At 38.1% G+C, this 20,448-nt stretch overlaps 1 protein-coding gene across 1 annotated transcript; it reads right to left on the minus strand.

Moving 5' to 3' along the window:
• Window positions 1-349: 349 nt before the first annotated feature.
• On the minus strand, window positions 350-19,919 carry MAP9 (microtubule associated protein 9; the record flags this gene model as incomplete). The annotated part of the gene is made up of 13 exons (XM_082315063.1): window positions 350-472; window positions 6,485-6,617; window positions 7,347-7,492; window positions 7,948-8,109; window positions 8,823-8,912; window positions 9,991-10,156; window positions 10,698-10,756; window positions 11,609-11,865; window positions 14,230-14,341; window positions 14,726-14,955; window positions 17,093-17,387; window positions 18,799-18,885; window positions 19,884-19,919. 13 exons carry the CDS (start codon window positions 19,917-19,919, stop codon window positions 350-352), a joined length of 1,896 nt encoding a protein of 631 aa, XP_082171189.1.
• Between the last annotated feature and the right edge of the window lie 529 nt (window positions 19,920-20,448).

The raw sequence follows: 20,448 nt of genomic DNA on the forward strand, positions 1-20,448 counted from the left end.
CAGCAGTGCGGCCTAGTAACTTAAAAATAACCATTCTGCTACTTATTGGGTGAAAAAAATGCTAGAGTCCAGCCTTATGTATCCTTAATATACACTTTCACCAAGAAGGAACGAAGTAACATGGGATTTAGCAAAACTAAGTTAAATGTGGAATTGCAAAAATTAGTACATTTTCTAAAGCAATGGAAAGGGACAACTGATCTATTTAAACTCCAAAGAGAAAATAAACCAAGAAGAAAGGATGCAACATCTATTATGGATTCAGTGAAAATCAGCTGTTATTGAAATAATGACTAGCCATTGTCAGAACTTCATGGATCATCTCTTCTCATAGAAGGCAACAGGCTGCTCAGTAATGCCTTGAATGTGTGACTTTCCCAGGCGGACTCCAGGGAGAAGGTGCTTCATCCCCACGGACAGCCTGCAACTTTTTTTGCTTCTTCTCAAGCTGCTCTTTCCTCTCTTTCTTTTCCTGAGAATAAAAAGATATATCAAAAAAACCCAAACCATAAAACAAACAAACAAAAAAACCAAACAAAAAAACAACTCCACCAACAGAAAGGTTACAATTATTATACATTTCTTGTGTAAAATGAGAAGTTAATATGCAATGGAGATTTGCCTTTTGGAGCTTAGCACATCCCTTTTAGGGATTCAGTCACACATACTGCAAAACGCAACCCAAGCAGCTGCACATTTGATGTCATTTGCGATTAAGGCGACTGTATCAAGGATGGGCTGGTTTTGTGCACTATCTAACCAAAAAGCCCAACAGAAGGCCTAGTGGATTAGGTACTGTATTTGTCTTATATATAATTAGTCTCATCTTAATTACTTCTTTTCATTAAGAGGATACTTAAATTGCAATGCTAAATATGTTGTTCTCATTACATGAGAACATTGATACATCTTTGTTAAATCACACTTGCCACGTACTAGAACAAACTGGGAATTAAACAATTTAATTATAAACAAATATCTAACTTATAAACACTGCAAGGTTCTGATGATATTTTCTGTTGTTTCAAACAGCAATGGGCAGTTAGGATGATGAAGGATAAGCAAGATACTTGCAATATTCTTTTTGTGCCTGATTAACTAATGATTTTCAAGAGACCTGTCAATAAAAAATAATTTGCAATTACTTATAATTATTTTTGAATTTTTATATTGTTCTGTTCTATATAAAATAAGCATTCTTCTGTGCAAAGATGACTGCCGTTTCACCATTGTGAGGACCAGTATCTAAGGGTGCATCTGCATTAGCAATTTAGTACACTGGAGAGTTCTTGATAGGTGCAAATTTTCCTTGTATCATACTTGGCAGGTTTGCGGTGCATGCTTGAGCACACTACTTACTGACTTAAAGGAGTTTCTCTCTTGGTGGAACCAAGGTTGACGGAAGAGGGTATCACAGTGCCCCACTTGACAGGTGGATAAAAGGTCCTTGAGCAGCTGGCTTTCTGGCACATGAGCAGTGCATTCATTCCTAGACCAACAACTGGCATACACACCATTGGTAGTAAAGATGCAATGTGGATATGCAGGCTTAAAACCATCATCAGTTGTGCCAAATCCAACCTTGGCCCTTTCCTCTTTTGCAGCCTAGCAGCCAGTATTTTGAAACACCCTGTGTTTCATATTTTCACATGTATGAACTGCATTGCAGTGGAAGTACTGCTCCTTGAAGATAACTGTAAGATAACAGGCACTCTCAGATAAGCCATGATCCCGTCCCTCTGAGGGACACTGTATGTCCTCAAATTCCCCAAGATCCTTCCAGTGTCTGCCTGTTATTCGTAAGTGAGAAGAGAAATAGTGAAGTAACTGTGGCTAAGGGAGTAGACTGGTAAATGGGGACAGAAGTGTTATTGTAAAAAAGGGAGCTTGAGTGGAAATTTTCTCTCATTTTACACATGTGCAAACTGTACATTAATAGGAACTGTACTAATGCTAGCTATACATGTGATACGTACAAAAATTTAAAAAAGCATAACATGCAGTGCAACATCAATCCTATCAATGTGATTTTAATCTGTGCCCTTTAGGTCTTTCTTAACATAAATGAAGATCCAATTCAGTTAGGAATGTCTGGTCTGGCTAAATAAACACAATTATTTCATGATGTTACTAGTAAAGCTGATTAAAAGCAAGGCGAAGTTTGCATGGAGAAGTAATGCCGTTTACTAAAACAAGTGATACAAAAGTTCATCACAGTATAATAAAAAATATTATCTCTCCATACAAACTGTACCTTTCTAGAGCATATGGAGCAACTGAGACAAACCGGGCTTGTAGCACTGTAAGATTCTGACTCTTCTCTGTCATCCTACGCTTTTGCCTTTCTTCTCCTTCCATAGAGATCTTCCTCGGATGAACGCAACTAGTGGCTTTGAGTCTTTAGAACAAGTTCAAGATATTTTTTTCAGGACTTCTTAAAGAGAACTCTACCCTTAGTACCCTAAGAGGAAAGGAGTCTGCATTATCAGTGATATTTTTCAGAAAAGATGACAAGATATGTGCAAGCAGCACAGACGAGCTTGGGAACAATGTGCTCTATAGTGGAACACATGTATGATTCATGTTCCTGTTTTGGAGTATTTGTACATACCCAGCCTATTTATTTTTACAAAAAAAAATTATATTCTACAAATCTTAGAATCTGAATCTGTATTTGAAATTCAAAGACACATCAAGACAGGTAACTGAAAACGCATTAAAAAATAGGACTTATTGAAGCAGTATTGGCAACTATTTAAGAAATCACGTGTTACATGTTACAAAGAAATGTGCATATTTTATGTTTATAAAGGACTCTTTACTGAATACATGTTGCACAACAGACTCACGTATGAAAAACCCAAACCAAAGATAAAGCATACGCCCACCCAGGAAGGCAATGAAAGTTGCTTTGGATTTTTTAATGATGTCTCAGTTTTGAATATTTGGGTTTGAAGATCCCATTTTCATGAATGTATCCCAGTGCCAAGGGAAGAGTCTTGAGTTAATTTAACTGGTTTTTAAAAGATTAAATTTGACATGAAGATTTACTGGCTTCTTCCCCACCTTCAATACACAGAAAGCTTTTTGTTCTAGTCCTAACCACGGTTTGTGTTCTCACAAGACAATACTGATACAAATCTTCCCTAAAATAATAAACAAGATGCTATTTGTACTAACAGAAGAAGAGTAACAGAAATAGTGAAAGATGAAAACAATAACTGTAGCTTGTCATACACTAGATCAACTCAATTGTATGCCTTGATTTCTCTGTGGAAGTTTCCTACTCAATAGCCTAGTAAGATGAATACATTTTTCACTTACAAAATTCTAGGAAGATCACATTCTTTAGCAGTATGACTGCCACATAATAATTGAATTTTAGATAGTACAGAAGCCTTACAACATTTAAGAGGAACAACAATAAGAGCCTTATTTCTCACATATTGCAATGCCCCGAGATTAAAATTCCAATATAGAAAGTATTTTCAGATAGATCTTATTAAAGCACATGAAATGAATAGCCCACATCAGCTCTTTCTAACCCAGAAAAGCAACAAATCCATGAGACCCATCCAGTACATCATTTCCTGATCTTTTTAAACAGCTTTAGAATGCCAAAAATAGGTGTTGAGCATGCTCAAACTCAAGGTAAAATTTCAAACTTCTTCTAGGGCATTCAACCTTACTATGTTGGTCTTTGAGAATTATTTGAGAGCAGCCTTACTTCTCATCAACTCATACTAGGTTAAAGTTTACCACATAAAATGGAGAACATAACACATCTAGGATACTCACTTTTCTCTACAGAAAACAGATATCACGATTACTATCTCAAAAATAATGGAAACAACTGATCTGTCGTTGTAAACTATACGATCCTTCTCCACGTTCTACTCCTCAGAATAGGTGCATGTCAATGACAAGTGTCAGACACTGGTAGTCTGTATTAAGTAAAAAATGATCACTTATCAAGCAAAACATCTAGATTGGCTTGAAGAGTACTTGGTGAGTAGCCAAGAGGCAGATAGTAAGAAAGAAACAAAAAAAATTCAGAAGCTTAAATTTCCTCAGCAATACTAAAGTATCTCAGCTCAAGATTATCCTTTTTATGTTAGCATTTTACAAGTGTTAATAGCCTTTTTCAGGGCATTTATTTTCATGCTTAAAAAGTAATCTTCTCTATGCACTTATGTTATCAAACATGCACACAATGACCTCTAGAAGTATAAGTAACAGAATTTCCATTAACATAAAAGCAGAATGCTTCTTACATTTTAGAAGAGCTACAAGGAGATTTTTATGTCTGTTTTATCCATGCATTATGGTCAACACCTGGTTCAGCTGAGGACGAATTTACACACTTTTTCTGTTGAATGTTAAATGAAAACATATTAGAATATTTCCCACTATATTACTCCTATTTTATTTCCCTTCAAACAAAAATCCTATTTGAAATAATACACTTAAAACACTTCCACAGTCCTGCCCTCTCAGATTTGATCCCTGTTTATTTACCTGTAGGCAGATGCCATCTTAGTTCCCTTCATAATACATTGACAACTTTACAGGCGTTTCTCTCCTGCAGTTCACTGAAGGTGTGTATTTTCTCTATTCCTATGCAAAGTGAGATAATATTCTGGCCAAACACGATGACAGAGCCATTGCCCGATATGCTTTCTCAAATAAAAGTGTGTTAGCTGCAAAAAACAGCACAATTTCAGAAAGTAAAAATGTGAAGACTGGGCATGAGACACATCAGTCAACACTTGCACATATATAAGAAAAACATAATTTTAGAGGTACCTCTGCCAACCAATTCAGTACCTATCACATCCTCCAACACCTGCTTATTTTTCAAACTGCTTCTCTCATGTCGGCACACATACATCCATTTAGATGTGGTCATTCCGCCAACTACTAACATTTATATTAATAATCCCACCGAAGTGAAGTGATGACCTCAGGAATTTATACATAGTTTGAGCAGTGGAGCCTGTGCTCGGCAGCATATTTAATTCCCCAAAAAAGGTATAATTTTCTTTACCTTCGTACAGAGTCCAAGACAGCAGGGAAGTCAAATGTACAATGAGAGGTAGCATTCATGCTTTGGTACAACTATGCTAACTGAGGATAGTCGCAGTAAGCGGAGCATACTGGGACAGAGCGCTAGATACTACTCAAAGCATAGTACTTCCTTCCTTGGGAACCAGGAATACTGACTAAGCAAGAAATAATCTAAGATTGGACATTAGTCATTTGACAAAAGTGAGCTGGAAATCACTTAACAAAGGGGACCAGAGAAAGCACTTCTTACCAATGCTTACAGAAGTCAGAGGTATTCCAACAGGAGACCAGGTCAAATAAGATCTTAAAAGACTTAAACCTAAGACTAAAAGGGTTTGAAAATAGAGAGCAGGGAAAATATGCAGGCTCCTGCTGTTTTCCGTAACTGCATATTTCTGAGTTAGCCAAGTAAAGGATGATTGTCCTTTCACAATCTGTCCCACACCTGTACATCTGCCTGCCTCAGTTCTCATCTATCCCCCCCCAAAAAAATATAGAAAGCCCACTCCAGACTCTGGAAAAGATTTTTTTTAAGCTATTGAAAGTACAAATGAATCTCTGTAAGGACCTTAAGCCAGCTGAGTTGCAAGATCCCATTCTTATAAATGGCAACAGAGACCATATGTACAGGATGCATGCCAGAAGTCACAAGGAAGAGAGACAACAGAAGAAACACTCTCAAACTAAGAAAACCTTGAAAGTCAGTATGATGAGTGTGCCACAAGGTGAGGATTGAAAACACAGGTTTTTCTTTAACTAGCAAGTCACACATCTTTAAGAAAACAATATATACTAAGAATATTAGTGATCTCTCTTCTAGTCTGTATTTCTGTAGCAAGGAAAAAAAAGCCTGCCTTATTGTTGGGACTAGAGTACTAGATGAGTTTACTGCTTAACAACTGTGACTAAAGTATGCTGTTGTAGGAAAAATATAATTGGCAGCATCAGAGTATACCCTTTCTCATAAACGGAAATAATCTCAAACCTCATTACAAGTGCTTTTATGAATTTTAAGGTATACAAGTCTCCACTTTAAATGCTTCCCTGAATGTATATGCACTCACTGTTGCAGCTGGTGATGCTGCTTGGCTTTGCAGGTTTTGTGCTGGGGTGAGTCGGCCCTTCAGAGATGGTTGCTCCTGACATGGAATTTCAAAAAATGAAGACTAACAATGAAATTCGAAATTCTGTGGCATGTAGGTAGGGAAAATATATTTTCCACGTATGCTAAATAACAAGCCCACCATATCTTATCATCATTTTGCTCAAGAATTCTGGGGGACTAGCTATGTAATGCTGCCATCATCTGGCCTCTCCCCTAACAGCATGAAAAACAATGAGTATTACCCTACAAAAGTGTTCACACTCATTACTACATTAATCTCTCTCAGTTTGACAAAGTGCAAAAAAAAAATACCAGCCATCTTTCATATTCCTCCATAGCCTTTTTATTTTTTTCTTCCTTCTTTGCTTGTTGTATTTCTTGCTTTCTTCTCTCTAGGATTTTTTCTATTTTCTTCTGTTTCATATATTCTTCCTTTTTTTCATTCCTGTATAGTGAGAGGGAAGAACAGGAGATCATCATGTAACAGACTAAATGCTGCATCTGTGACTGATTAACTAAATTGAGTCAAAAGAGATATTTTACGCATTTAATAAAAGACGGACAATATATATTCAAAATCTTCAAAGTCCGTCTTTATAGATTATATCACCAAGGTATAAATGAATCTACTATTCTATTATGGCATCACCTTTTTTGTTCTACTTTCTCCCTTATGTGGTATCATATAAAAATGAGATTCAAAACTTCTGTGAGTAATAGTAAGTTGCACATGGTCTGTGAAAACTCTTGGCTTGTAAAAGTAACAAAGAATTTCTCCAGCAGACACATCTCATTTGCTTCTGAATAAATCTACATTCATACATTGTATTCCACAAAACTTAGATAAAGATTTACCTTCCTTCCTATGGCTTAGTAACGAAGCATGAGACTAATCACATAAGACATTATACTACTCAATGAATTTTACCTCTCCGTTGCAGCATTCACGCCTGGGCTTAGTTAGTAGCCTTTTGGGGAGGAAAGCATTTAAGTTACTAAACTGAAAGAAGCTTTACAGCTTGTTCTCATTGTTATACTTGTTCCCCATTGGGACTGAAGAGCCTGATCCCAAGCATGCCATTGTCTCCCAGTTAAAGCACTCACAGAAGACCTATTGCATTTATAAGCAAAGATTTTGGAAGCTATGATATTCCAAAACCCAGTGCAGTAGTACCATTTTTCAACTGCTGACATGCTGTCTCTCTTCTTCTCTGCAACCAGTTCCTCTTCTTTCTTCTTCCTGATTCTTTCAGACTGTTTTTCCTTTCTGGTTTGCTCTCTTAAACATTCTGCTTTTCTTTCTTTCCATTTTTCGAATGCCTAAGGAAAACCACAGATTCATCAGAAATCTTACCCCTCACCTTTTTGTCAATACTCCACTTGCTTATTCTGTATTATTGTTTTTTGTAATTTCTACACATGCCAATTTTGGAATATTTGTTTGTAGCATTGCTCAGAAGTAGGTATCACTATTCCTAAAAAGAAATAAATTATTTTCCCAGTAAGTAATAGTTTATTGCCAATGATTTTATATGGAGTTTATTTTATGTTCTGTTAAGAGCAATTCAAATATGCAAAAATGCCTGTTTGTGTGCAAATGTAAACATTACATACTTCCAACAGAACAGAATCTAATATGAGCTGTCTTCAAAAATTAACCATGTTTTGATTTTAGAATCTAGTTTATTTCCATTTCTTGCTGGATTTATGAAAATTATTCCCAACAATCTCCTGAACCACATACAATAGACATTTATGTACGTATTTCACATCACCTTCTGTGCTGCTTCTGTTTTCTCCTCATTCTGTTCTGCTGCTTGCTTTTTCTTAAGCTCCTCAAGTTTCCTTTTTTCACTTAACTTCTTTGCTTCTCTTCCTTTCTTTTTCTTCCAGGCTTCAAAAGATGCGATTGCTTCCTCTCTTTTAACAGCTTCTTTCTAGATTGAAAATAACAGTCTATACTTAAATACACTTAAATATAAAACCATAATTGAAATAGTACGCTTTAAACTCATTGTCAAATGTAGGATTAGATGGTGCAATAAAGAAACTGAAATTGATTTGCAGACAACATTCCAAGTAATACTCAAAATTAAATTTGAACTATATACAGTGGTTTTTTTCTGTGCTCACTTTTAATTTAACTTAATCGAATGAGAAAAACTACTCCTGCAAAATATGTGTAGAGTAATATGAAATACATGTTACATGCTTAGAAGAGAAACATGTTAAATACTTAAAAGCCAAATCTAAGAATTGTATATGGTACTATTCAAAATACAGTCCTCTGCAGATAAGCATCTCTTGAGATAGGGAGCAAACTCATTTTCTAACAGATGACAAATTAAAACTTAACACCTGAAGGGTTGAGCATCCCAAGGTCTTTGTCAACAAACCTGAAAATTAATCTAAGAAGCACACTTTTAACATACCTTACGTAAATGTGTAGGGAAGCATCAGCCACACACCCTTTACAGCAACCATAACAAGTGTGACATGCCATTTATGGTTTCAACTCACCTCATGCTATTTAGAGAAAACCAGATGCCTTAGAATAGCAGAGTGATATAATCAGGCAGAAAGCACAGGTAAGCATACTTCAAAGAATTATAGTTTGTCAACTTCTTTTTAAACAAGAATGTCAACAAACCTTTTCAGTATTGTTCCTTAGGTTTTCAGCTTTCTTCTTTTCAATTCTCTTTAATTCCAGTAGAAAGACCCTTTTCTTTTCCAACCAATTCTGTAAGAACCATTAGAAGACTTTTATATTTTTAAAGTCTTTTTAAGGTATAACTAAAAAAGTTATGTTAACCAAATATTATTGGAGCAGCACAAATGTAATGACCACCAAAATTACTCTTAATTCTTCCATATGCTACTTAAATAACTAATGTGGAAGACTAAGGTTCTAAATTCATAGCTACAAAATATGAAAAAGCTTAAGGATCTTCAAAAAAAAATCTTTAAAAAAACACCAAAAATGTAAGCATTAAAAGAAAAAGAAGAATGGAATAAAGATTCTTATCACTTGATAAATAGGAATATTATTTACATTTATTGTCTCTCTTGCAAATACCTATAATTAAAGAGAATAAGAGACTTCAGGCATCCATAAAGTGTTACGAGTCATTTGCAGAATCAGGCTTGAATTTTCAAGGTTTAATTATGTATTTGGTATGCTGCTTAGAGATACAGGTGTCATAAATGAAGCCTATTTTACCTTTACAAATTATGGAGACAATATAAATATGGATTTGACGTTCTAAATTTTGTTCTAGAATGATAACAGGTATTAAAACCACATACCAATATGAACAGCATCTGTTAATGAAAGTCTTTCTCACACAGATTACTAGCAAAAATCCGTTGGAACCCACAAACTAATCGTTATGAAATTCTACACAGAATCCACATAGATTATCCTTCTGGAGAGAATACTAGACCTGTTTTCACTTTTCCTGAATGCCAGCTGAATAGAACATACCAGGAAAAGAAACTTAAATTACACACTTAGTTATGTTAAGGAAGAAGTAGAAATAAATGAAAATATTATATGTGTCTGAAAATAGTTTGACACAATAAATTATGAACCATGGTATGTCCCTCTCATCTAGCTTTTTAGTTCATAATTTGATGAAAAGGCATAGCCAACAGAATGAAAGAATTATTACACCTGTAAGCATATGCAAGGAATATACTCAGAAATACTGATTTCAAGAAAATAAGAAGTGTTGACTCCTGTAACAAGACCTTTATATATGTATTTTTGTTTGTTGGTTGTTTTGTTCAGTTTTTATTTGTTTGTTTTTACAATCTACCTGGAAAACAGCTGCTCGTAAACTATCTGCTTTGTCAAATTTTGTACTGTTCTTCTGCACGCGTTTATCCTCCAACACCTTTAACGTTCCCATATATTGAGATGAAATAGGTGTAGCTGATGGAACAGCTTTCACCTTTTTCTTTAAGTGCGCAGAAGACAGAGACCTATAAAAATACCAAGACACAAACATATTAATGATCTTTCCATTTATTGTAGCTGATACCAAGTAGCGTTCCTTTTATTTCAGTGCATACCAAAAGTCACTGTGATTCTGTTTTTACATGCACTTGGCTGTGGATAGGGGAAAAGGAAAGGAGGAAGGAGCCCATTTTCTTCTGAGGGCTTTACTATTGCCAAAACAAGCCACTACGCAACATGTTCAGCCCAAGAAGTTTACAAATTCCTTATACTTTCTTTTACAAAACAGCTTAAAACCTGTAAAGACATCATGGACTGGATTCATTGGTGGATCCAGTAGCACACACTCATCATAGACACTGGAAAAGACTCGGAGTCCGATCTTACATAACCCTGAGCAAGGGTTATAACAACACGACACATCTACTAAACTGTTTTCCACAGATGGTCAGAGGCTGTCAGCAGTGAAGACAATGCTGACAGAAAATGAGAGTGAAGCAGCATTGTCAGGGCATTTACATGCATCTTACACTCTGCAGACTGTGATACATAGCATCCTTCTCTTACCTGTCAGATAAAGAAGTTTTCGGGTTTTGTAGAGCTCTCTCCTTTGTTTCACTTAGTTTCTAAGAAACACAAAGGAAAAGTAAAATTACAGAGTCTCTCAAGCAACACAATGACATCAGGATGAAACAGGTTTTTACAAGCTAACAAGGATGCTGGGAGTTGGACTCGATGATCCGTATGGTTCCCTTCCAACTTGAGATATTCTATGATTCTATGACGCTAGAAAAATATGCAAGAAAGCCACTCTAATATAGAAAGGGTATAGTACAAGGTAGGAAAGTAAAAAAAACCAAACCGAACCAATGAACCAAACTTTCAGAATGCCTGTATCTTTTTGGAATGGCACCTAGAAATGTTTATTTGTATTACATAAAAGTCCATAGTTTAAAAATGCAAAGGAATAAAAATAACCAGGCTTGGCAGTGGGCTTCCCTGTTATTATATCAACACTCTTTTAACTGTTTTTAATATTTAGCTTTAACAGTTACATATATCTACATATTTTCTTTATTATGATAAAGCATAAAGTGCTTTGCATCTTATCCATTCATCAAGTCACACCATGGATTCCATCCTCTGCCAACATTCATCCACTGCTCATGCCAATTCAGCTAACCTCACAATAGACATTTGACATTTTCACTCGGATAAGGGTATTTCATAAAGATTGGAAAACGCACGTTTCAATACCTTTATCTGGTTTAAATGACTTGTGTAAAAGGTATTCCCCACATCTTCCATAAAACTCTACAGAATTTAAAAGAGCCTCAGCTCTAGAAGCCAGAAATAAATTGTCAGCTTTACAAACACAGTTCTACACATTTAAGGTACCAACAGTAACTTTGCAAAACTTTTCACTGTGCTTCTAGGACATTGTTCTAAACAATGGTAAATACGCATATGAATAATACCTTGACAGAGGCCTCTGAAGTGTTCTTTGCGTCCTCATGCTCAGATTGATCATTCACTGATACCTCCTGTATTGTATCAGTTACTATTTGCCCTTCCACTATTTTCACCGCTTCATCTGAACTGTCATCTGTTGACTTCTCGGATTTCTTTGTTTTCTCATATACTGTGGTCACCATTACTTCTACCACGGAAGGAGATTTTCTACTATTGTCCTCCAGTTTCAAGTCACTGGTGCTGGTCTTCTTCTGCTCTTGATCTAACAGGAGAAAAAAGATTGAGAGGACACATTAACAAGAATTTCATTGTTTCTCACTATTGTTATTTCTGTACTAAAAACATCTGTTTATGAAATATATTACTAAATTTGATGTAATATAATGTATTTTCTGTATACTTCCTTCTAAGAACTATATGGACTAATAAGAAGAGTATTCACTTGTATTGTATTTAAACGTAAGACTGGAGTAGCAACTGAATTTTTAGCAAATGTTATAGAATGTGTGAGCATGACAAAGGCAAAACTTCCCATCTGCCTCACCACCCAAACATGGTTCTAGTGGAGAAACCAAAATCAAGGGCCATTGCAATCACAGCAAGAGCTCTTCTGACATCTAGCAAACTATTAATGGAGTCTGTATGACAATTTACGTAACAAAAACTACTTTCATTGCGTGGTGTGTTTCAGGAATGTGGGACACAAGGAAATAACAGAAAGACTCTGTGGTGGGGATTTAAACAAAACACCTCAATTTAAAAGCATGCCTAACTGGTGAAATTGTCATTTATGAAATGCTTTATTAATAATACTTAAAAAACATTTTTATCAGATCTGAACTGCCATTAATGCGGAGATCTAAATTTGTAAAACAATTCAGACACAAACCAAAGGCGGCCACGGTAGATTCCAAATTATAGTCTTCCACAGTTTTCTGATGGAATTCTTAAAAGAAATATAAGTTGTGGATGAGATATTAACTCCAACTTACCTGAAAAATGGAATATCAATGCTGGCAATCTAAGAAATTTAACCTAGATTTACAATAATGAAGGTAAGTTTGAAGTGACAAGGAGAATTCTGAATTTATATGATTCATTTTCTATCTGTTGATATGTAAACTTTCATATTTTACTTTACACTTACTAGATAGTACGACTGTATATAAACTGTAGGCATCAGAAATTGTACAACTCTAATTAAGCTGCAGCACTTCGTGCACAGGACACTGGAGACAGAAGATTTACTGCTGACTATGAGCACTTTGTAGCATGAACTTCACATGCAAGTCAGTTTGGCTCTGTTTGCAAAATGGATACAAAACACTAACCTTCCCATGGTTAGCTGAAAAAAGCTACATAAAACCTGTATTATTATTGTAGTTCCTTTCTTGACAGTTCAAGCTATACAAGTTTGATCAGTCAGCTTGGAATTCTTACACCTGCACACTTCAGCATCGTATTTAAACAATCGTTTCCAATCCCTTTTCCTCCACTTTTCTTGCAGACTCCATATCATTGTTTCTATGTCCTCTGTCCTGACAACACCACCTTTATCATTCTCTTCATCTTATGTTGTCCCTGCACTTGGAGAATCCACCCATCCCCGTACACTGATGCTCATATCCTTTTCCCCATACAAACTCTCCTTAGACATTGTTTCATTAACGATGCTGAAAAGCACCAGGCTATACCAAACAAATTTTCTAGTCTAAGGTAGCAGCAAAACACAAAAAAGAACTGAAATTAAACACGGATCTAAGCATATTTGTTATTTACTACTCAGTACATTGCCTGACTTTTCAACTTTTATTCACCTTTCTGCACTAAACTCTTCAAGCCGAGTTCCATCTCACTAGGCTGCAGCATATGGACGTTACACAGGCCATACAGACAGCACTTTTCTTGCTGCATCTGACAGTCTATGTTACCTTCCTGTTACAGTCCTGCACACAGCAAATTACCTCCCAGCAAATTAAAAAACGTGTCTAACAGCCTATTTCAGTGTTTTTCAACCTGGGGTCCATGGATTTTTTGTAACCAGTCTGAAAAAAAGGGGTACTAAGAAAGGTAAGTTCAATGGATACTGCTGAGAAGCCCACAGATTTGATATTTCTTAAAGGGTCTGCACATTCTCTAAGAACTGTTAAGGATTCACAAATCAAAAAAAAAATAGAAAAGTGCTACTTGGTTTTTATTAACCTTTGTGGAAAAAGTGCAGGAAGAAGTGAAAGATTTACCATAGTCATGTTGACTGCATAAGAGGAAATGAAATTAAAATGATTTAAGTCTCAAAAACACTTAGACAATGATGCATACACTTGACATAAGTCAAAGTACAAAAACTAAATTCTCAAACTTTAATCTCTTCCTCTCGATTCCTGGGATGCCTCTAGGGCCAGATTTCTCAACACCTGGGATGATACTTGGACATAACTGCAAGAATGAGGCTGGGCCATTCTCAAAACCAGAACAGAAGGAGACACAAGGGCATGAGAAAGATACTAAAAGAGAGTAGGAAGGGAATTAAGAATGCTAGATTTTTAAGATGACTTGTATTGGACCATTAGATATTGCTAAGGTATAAATGAAAACATTTATTCAGTTGTACGTATCTAAGTTCTACCTTTTGCAGGTGGTGCTTCTCCACACATCAGTAAATTGGAGTCTCCAGATCTTTCATTGTGGGAAGTAAAATTAATGGAAAATGGTGGTGAAGTACTTTCTAGCCATGGACCCTTAGATCAGAAAGTGACAAATAAAGTGAGCAATTCATAACAAATCAGAATAATTTATTTTGACTTTATCATACTTCGATAGAATGCTTGTTCAGAACTCTCTAAGAGAAGTATAATTCTTGTTTTACATTTGGAGAAATAAAACCAATCAGCATATAAAGCTGCAAACCATCATAAAATCCTGTTTCTAGTTAGAAAGAAAAAGAATGATGTTCTCTTATCTGCCCCTCATCATAAAATTGCTACTGGCAAAGACAGTTTTTCCCACTCCTATTTTTGTCCTATTTTTCTCTCAGAAAATGTTGTCAGCTAAATAAAAGTTAGTTTCAAAAGTTTCCAATATAGATGGTAAAAAAAAAAAATCGACACATATACCCTCTTTACTTCAGGACCAGGGCTTTCGGCAAGCAATCTTTTCTTGGGTGTGCCTTGGGCATTCAGAGTAGTTAGGGATGACGGTGCTGAAAACGAAGACAATCCATTTGTAGAAGTTATTCTTCCTTCTGACCTATTAAGCTCATTGTCTTCCACAGGACCACTTTTTCTCAACATACTTCTTGGTTGAGGTAATGGTTTATAACAGCCATCTAATGAAAGAATGCTGATATTCTCAGCTGAAAATAAATATTATAGTTTCAGTTATGCCTTGTTAAAGACATTTTAGTCTGGAACACTATTTTGTCAAGTTAGATTCAACTATTTTCAGTTACATGAGCTACTTACTTAAATAATAGCACAGCTTTCTTAATACAGTGAGGCCATATACAGACAGCTATATAAAGAGTTACAGCCACTTTTTCAGAAAGTTTAAAGAAAGTTTTAAAGCTTCTAATATAATCTCTAAATAGACAATTTAATATCTCTGTGTATATATTGAGACTACACTTAACAGCTTATCTGCAATTAGAGAGACAGAGTTTTCATAACTATAGAAGAAAGCACATATCTAATACAGCGCTGTTGTAAGAAAACCTTTCTGCTATTCTGCTTGTCTCTTTGTCTACTAGAGAAGATACAGAGGGAAGACTGCCTCTCTCCACACGGTGCAGAACAGAACAACCTTCGATAGGAGGAGACATCATGAGAAATGCAGTTGAAGAGGAGGGCTTTCAGTATATTTCTAGCTTCCTTTGTGATGTCTCCGTTCCCTCCCTAAGGCAGACACTGGGCAGCAGAACCACCACACAATGGTTTCTTACAGATTCCTATCCTCTGGCTCCTCACCTTCCTCCTATTTAGTAACCCTATCTTCTTAACGTTTTCTTCCCCCTGCCCTGCTACCAACAAGATCAAGCCATACAATGGCTTTCTGCCTGCCTTTTTCTTTAGGTATGCCAATCCACATAGAAATGCATATCTAATTCTGCACATTGCCATGGAAGCATTTCTTATTAAGTCCTAGTTCATACAAATCTATTACAGGAAATGGGAGAATCCCCATGCCCATTCAGCACACTCAGCTGCATAAAGTCTCATTACATAATTAGTGTGAAATTTAGAGAGCTAAGAGGTCACAACAATATTCCTACAAGTGCACTGACAGTTTTTCCACGCAGTAAATCACAAGAAAAAACAAAGGTGCAGAAAAAGCTAATTAATCTCCGGGTAGTCACCTCCTCTGTTGGACAGGGATCAGTTTATCTAATACAAGGAAGTTTACAATGATTGTTTACTGAAAACATTATGCTAGCATCACTGTACTACTTAGATTCACATGAAGAAAAAGAGTACTTCAACTTTTTTCTGCCAGTCTTAAAACTACACAGGCATACTAGCCATGAAAGAGAGGCATCTGCAGTACCCTGCTGCACATTCAAATATCTAGCACTTTGGTGCCATCATGTGGAAAGAAAAAAGGGAGCTGATATCGCTAATCATGCTCTACCAATTTCAAAGCTGTAATCTTCCACCACAGGTAATGAACAGCCATAAATTTCTCTCAACATCGAACAGGACAATTTCTTCCCATATTAGGAAGCAGATGAAAAATATGAAGTCTTTTGACATTTAAAATTTGTAAAAGCACATATGGTCAATTAGCAGAATTCCAACTTCTGCTTTGCATATTAAAAATGAATTAGCTATTCTTATAATGAGACACTAAAGTTCTTTTTTTACATGTTTGAGAACACATCCAAAATGGGTCAGTACCTTCAAAGTAAAAGATCATTTGAAGTTTTAACTTTGTGATTATGAGAAGTCTACCATTCATCAATATTTTGGTTACAGCTTATTTTTTGACATTCTATTACATTACAGCATCATGATGTCTCAGCATCACAACTTCAACATTATATTTGCAAACACGGTGGTCCAACTTCACTGGTCATAGAAAAGGGATGCCTGTTTAAGGACCTTTCCATTAAAGGGTGCATGGATGCTGCGGACACTGTGAAGATGGCTTTCTGTGCTATGTACACGGAGAGGAGGCAACTCTGCAGCCCTCCCACACCTTCCATGGACAGGCACTGATGGAGAGCTGGACTTTAAGTACCCAAACAGCTGGTTTTCATCTCCTGAAAGGAAAAGGCAAATAGGAACCCCCTGCTACTTGGCCCACACTGGTTCAGTTTACCCTCTGGCAGCTGGCGTTTATCAAAACATGTAGTTTTAGAAGAATATTGAATAAATTCCCTGCAAGCCAAAGGAGCTGATACTTAACACAGAAATTAACCCAAATCACAACACTTTAAAATACTGTAATATGGCTAAGCAAGTAGCAGCAACAACACTCAAATGCTTTCTTTTCACCTGATGCTGAAGAATTTCTTGGTTTGTGCACCTGTGGCTTTGGTATTGGTTTGTTTTCCTCTTGATTTCTTTTTTTCTGTAGTTCACGATTAGGCAAGTCATTACAGTGGTCACTTTCACTATTATCACATGGTACTTCTTCAGCAGCTGAACACTCTTCATTACTTTTTCTGTCATCACCCTCATTTTGACTCTCCAAACATTCTTCTTCACCATCTTTTCTGTCATCCTGTGTGTTTTCACTTTCTAAAAGCATTATTTGGTGAAGCTTCTTTTCATGAAAGGATAAAGTCAAGTCATCAGCAGCTTCGTTTTCCAAATCTGCTTTTTGTGAAGCATCATCATCTGAGAGAGGACTCTCAACAGCAACTGATTTGTTAGTGCTTTCAGCACCTGAATTACTTTCATTAAGTTCTTTCCCAATACCTGAAAATAGCACATTATCAACTTCCGTTTGAGACAAGTGGAAAAAATGGGACTCAGAAACTATCTTTTCCATAATTTAAAAGTATTTTTCATATAACACTCTCCTGACTTAAGTCTCTGAGCACTTATCTTTCTGCATCTCTGATCTCTGCAAAGCCACCAAACTAGATCCTTATTCTGCTTCCTTTCCCGTCATCTGTTTCCACGGACCCGAACCAAAGAAGATATTTCAAATATTCACTGGGTAATTCTTATCCGTCATGCAATTTAAATCCCTTCTAAAAAACTATGTTTCCAATGCCATACGAAGTGGAGGCAAGTCAACAACAACAAAGCTAGGCACTTTTGGCTACCAGAATCCATCTTCACCTTCTATTCTCTTTATTTCTGTCCCATCTGAAATCTACTAGAAGACACTCAAAGGAGATACCTGCGCCAATGCAGACGTTCACATGTTTAACAAAAGTATTTTTATCTTCCTGTAGCCTGTTATTTCTAATTGACTTTATTTCAGAGTTCAAATGCTCGAGGAAGACAACAAAAGAATGTCATGATAGCTGAGTAACATTTAATGTAGAAGGAGTGTTTTTTCTCAATCTTGTCGGCAAAGGGAAATCAAAGCATCCCGTGAGCTTTTAAAAGATATTTCAGATGTGAATGAAAAACAGGACACAGAGGAAGTCCTTTTAAAAATTCATTATGATATTTAAGATTCATATTTCCCTTCACATGCAGCACCATATCAGGAGGAAGAAGAGCCATTCGGCCAATCTCGTTAGACCGAACATAAACATTACCAAATACCAAAGCATCGTGGCCCAAGAAAAACAGGCAGATCAAACCTGTTCCTGGTTTGTGCACACTGCCAGGCAAGCACACTCTGCAGTGTGTCCTGCAGCCCTTATTTGCTCCTTGTCCAGACTGGGAAAACAGTAAGAGAGCAGCATGGCTTTCTCTCTCCCCATGTCCACTTTCATTCACAGTACTGCGCGCTACTGTCCCAGCCAGGTGTAAAAAACATGGCTAAGGAGTAAAACTGGGCATCACAACTGTAGGAAACAGCACAAACTGCATCTGGTCTAGCAGGCTGGCACCACTGATTTCACTGGGAATTCTGCTCTTAACTTGGAAGAGGAGGACTAAGTGATTTAGAAGTTAAAATACAAAATCTTGGAAGATTAAATCATATTGACTCACAAACATTCTCTGTGATCTAGTAATGAGTTAAGAAAGGGAAGAACAGGAGGAAAAATATTTAATTGTGTCTTACCATTTAACACGCCATCTTCATCGCTCTCAAAGTCGTCTGAGTATTCAGCTGTTTGCTCTCTTGCTGCATGAGCAGAAACTGCTTCTTGTAGCTCACCCTGAAATGGTTTCACAAATAACTTTTACACAGAAGGGAAGATTCACTTCTTCAAGTTCAGCACTAATTCCCCCCTCCCACATATACATAAGTAAAATGGAGCAACAAAGATTAACCCATTTAACTGAAGACTATTGTGAAGGATAAGTAAAATACAGTGTTTTCACTCAATCATCATTCCCCCAATTTTTCTATGCTTAAAAAACCCCTCCATGCATTAACTTGTATTTCTTCTTCATAAGAAATGTATCTTGCAGACCCCTCCTCCATTTTTTGCAATAATGACGTGGTATCATCATGGGACACCTTTTCCGCCCTTTCGTACGTTTTGATCAGCGAGAGTTCGAGGAAGAGGCCTGCGCAGTCACGCGTGACAGAGCAGGCGAGCAGGGACCGCCTCGTCCCCGGCCGCTGCTGCGCCAGAACCCGAAGCAGGCAGCAGCTCCAAAGCCACGGCAGAACTTCACAAAAGCCAGCGCTGGTGTTTTGGACTCTCTGCTGCAGGACGTCACGGACACACCACGTTTACAGGGGTTCTGAAAGCAACTGGCCTCACTTAGAGATTAAAAATACATGAGGAAATGCCGCAGTATCTCCAGATCGGAAGACGCTGAGCCACAAGCCACGGAGGGCTTGAGAGCAGGTTGTTTGACGCGGGTCTCACACTCGTCCCGAGGCACCTGCTGTTGGCCACCGCTGGTCCTTTGGCCAGAGCCGCTGTTGCAGGCCTGTCAGGAGCAGGCAAGGCAGGCTGTTCACGTGCTAGAGCCACTGTCACGCACGGGGCGATGCTTCTAGCGTCCGCACAGAAGGAAACCTGCTTCCCAGCTTTCATTTTGATAGCAAATCGGCTTTTTTGTGTGTGCTGTCTTTAACAGCAAATTACTGCATTCGCAGCCGCAGAAACCCGTCCGCAGCCAACGCCGCCGCCGCCGCCCCCCGGCCCCGCAGGCCGCGCTCCCCGCCCGCGGCCCGCCGCCCGCCGCCGCCCCCGCTCACCTCCGACGCGCCGCGGCCGGCGCCTTCCCCCGACATGGCGGCGGCCTCTCGCTCCCGCCGGGCCGGCCCTCCCGACAGCCCCGACAGCCCCGACAGCCCGGGCCCCGCCGCCGCGGCACTGCCCGTCGCCTGGCAACGCCGCCGCGCAGGACAGACGGGTAAAGGGCGGGCGGTGGCGGCGGCGGCCCGGGAGCTGCCGGCGGGGCGTCTCCGCCTTCGGGCCGCGGCTGCAGGCCGGGGGGCACCGGCAGCCGTTGCACCCTGACCTTCGGCTTTCCACGGCTGAGCTCCCGCCGCTCACCCCAGCCCGCGAGGCCTCCGTTTTCCATGGCCACAGGCACGCCTCAGGGGACAGCAGCGGACGGGCACGTCTGTGCGTCAAAATTGGGGCCTTCTGTCCACGCTGAGCAACTTTCTTACCTGGGCCAAAGTCAGACTTCACCCATGCTCTGCAGCAGTCCGCGGAAGTCGACAGGATTGATTATTTATGCCCATACCCTACGTACAACCCACACAGGCGTTACCACGCAATCTATGTACGTGTATGCCGCTCAGGACGTGCCAC

The sequence above is a fragment of the Platalea leucorodia genome (genome assembly GCF_965183815.1).
Source record: "Platalea leucorodia genome assembly, chromosome: 6".
NCBI lineage: Eukaryota > Metazoa > Chordata > Aves > Pelecaniformes > Threskiornithidae > Platalea > Platalea leucorodia.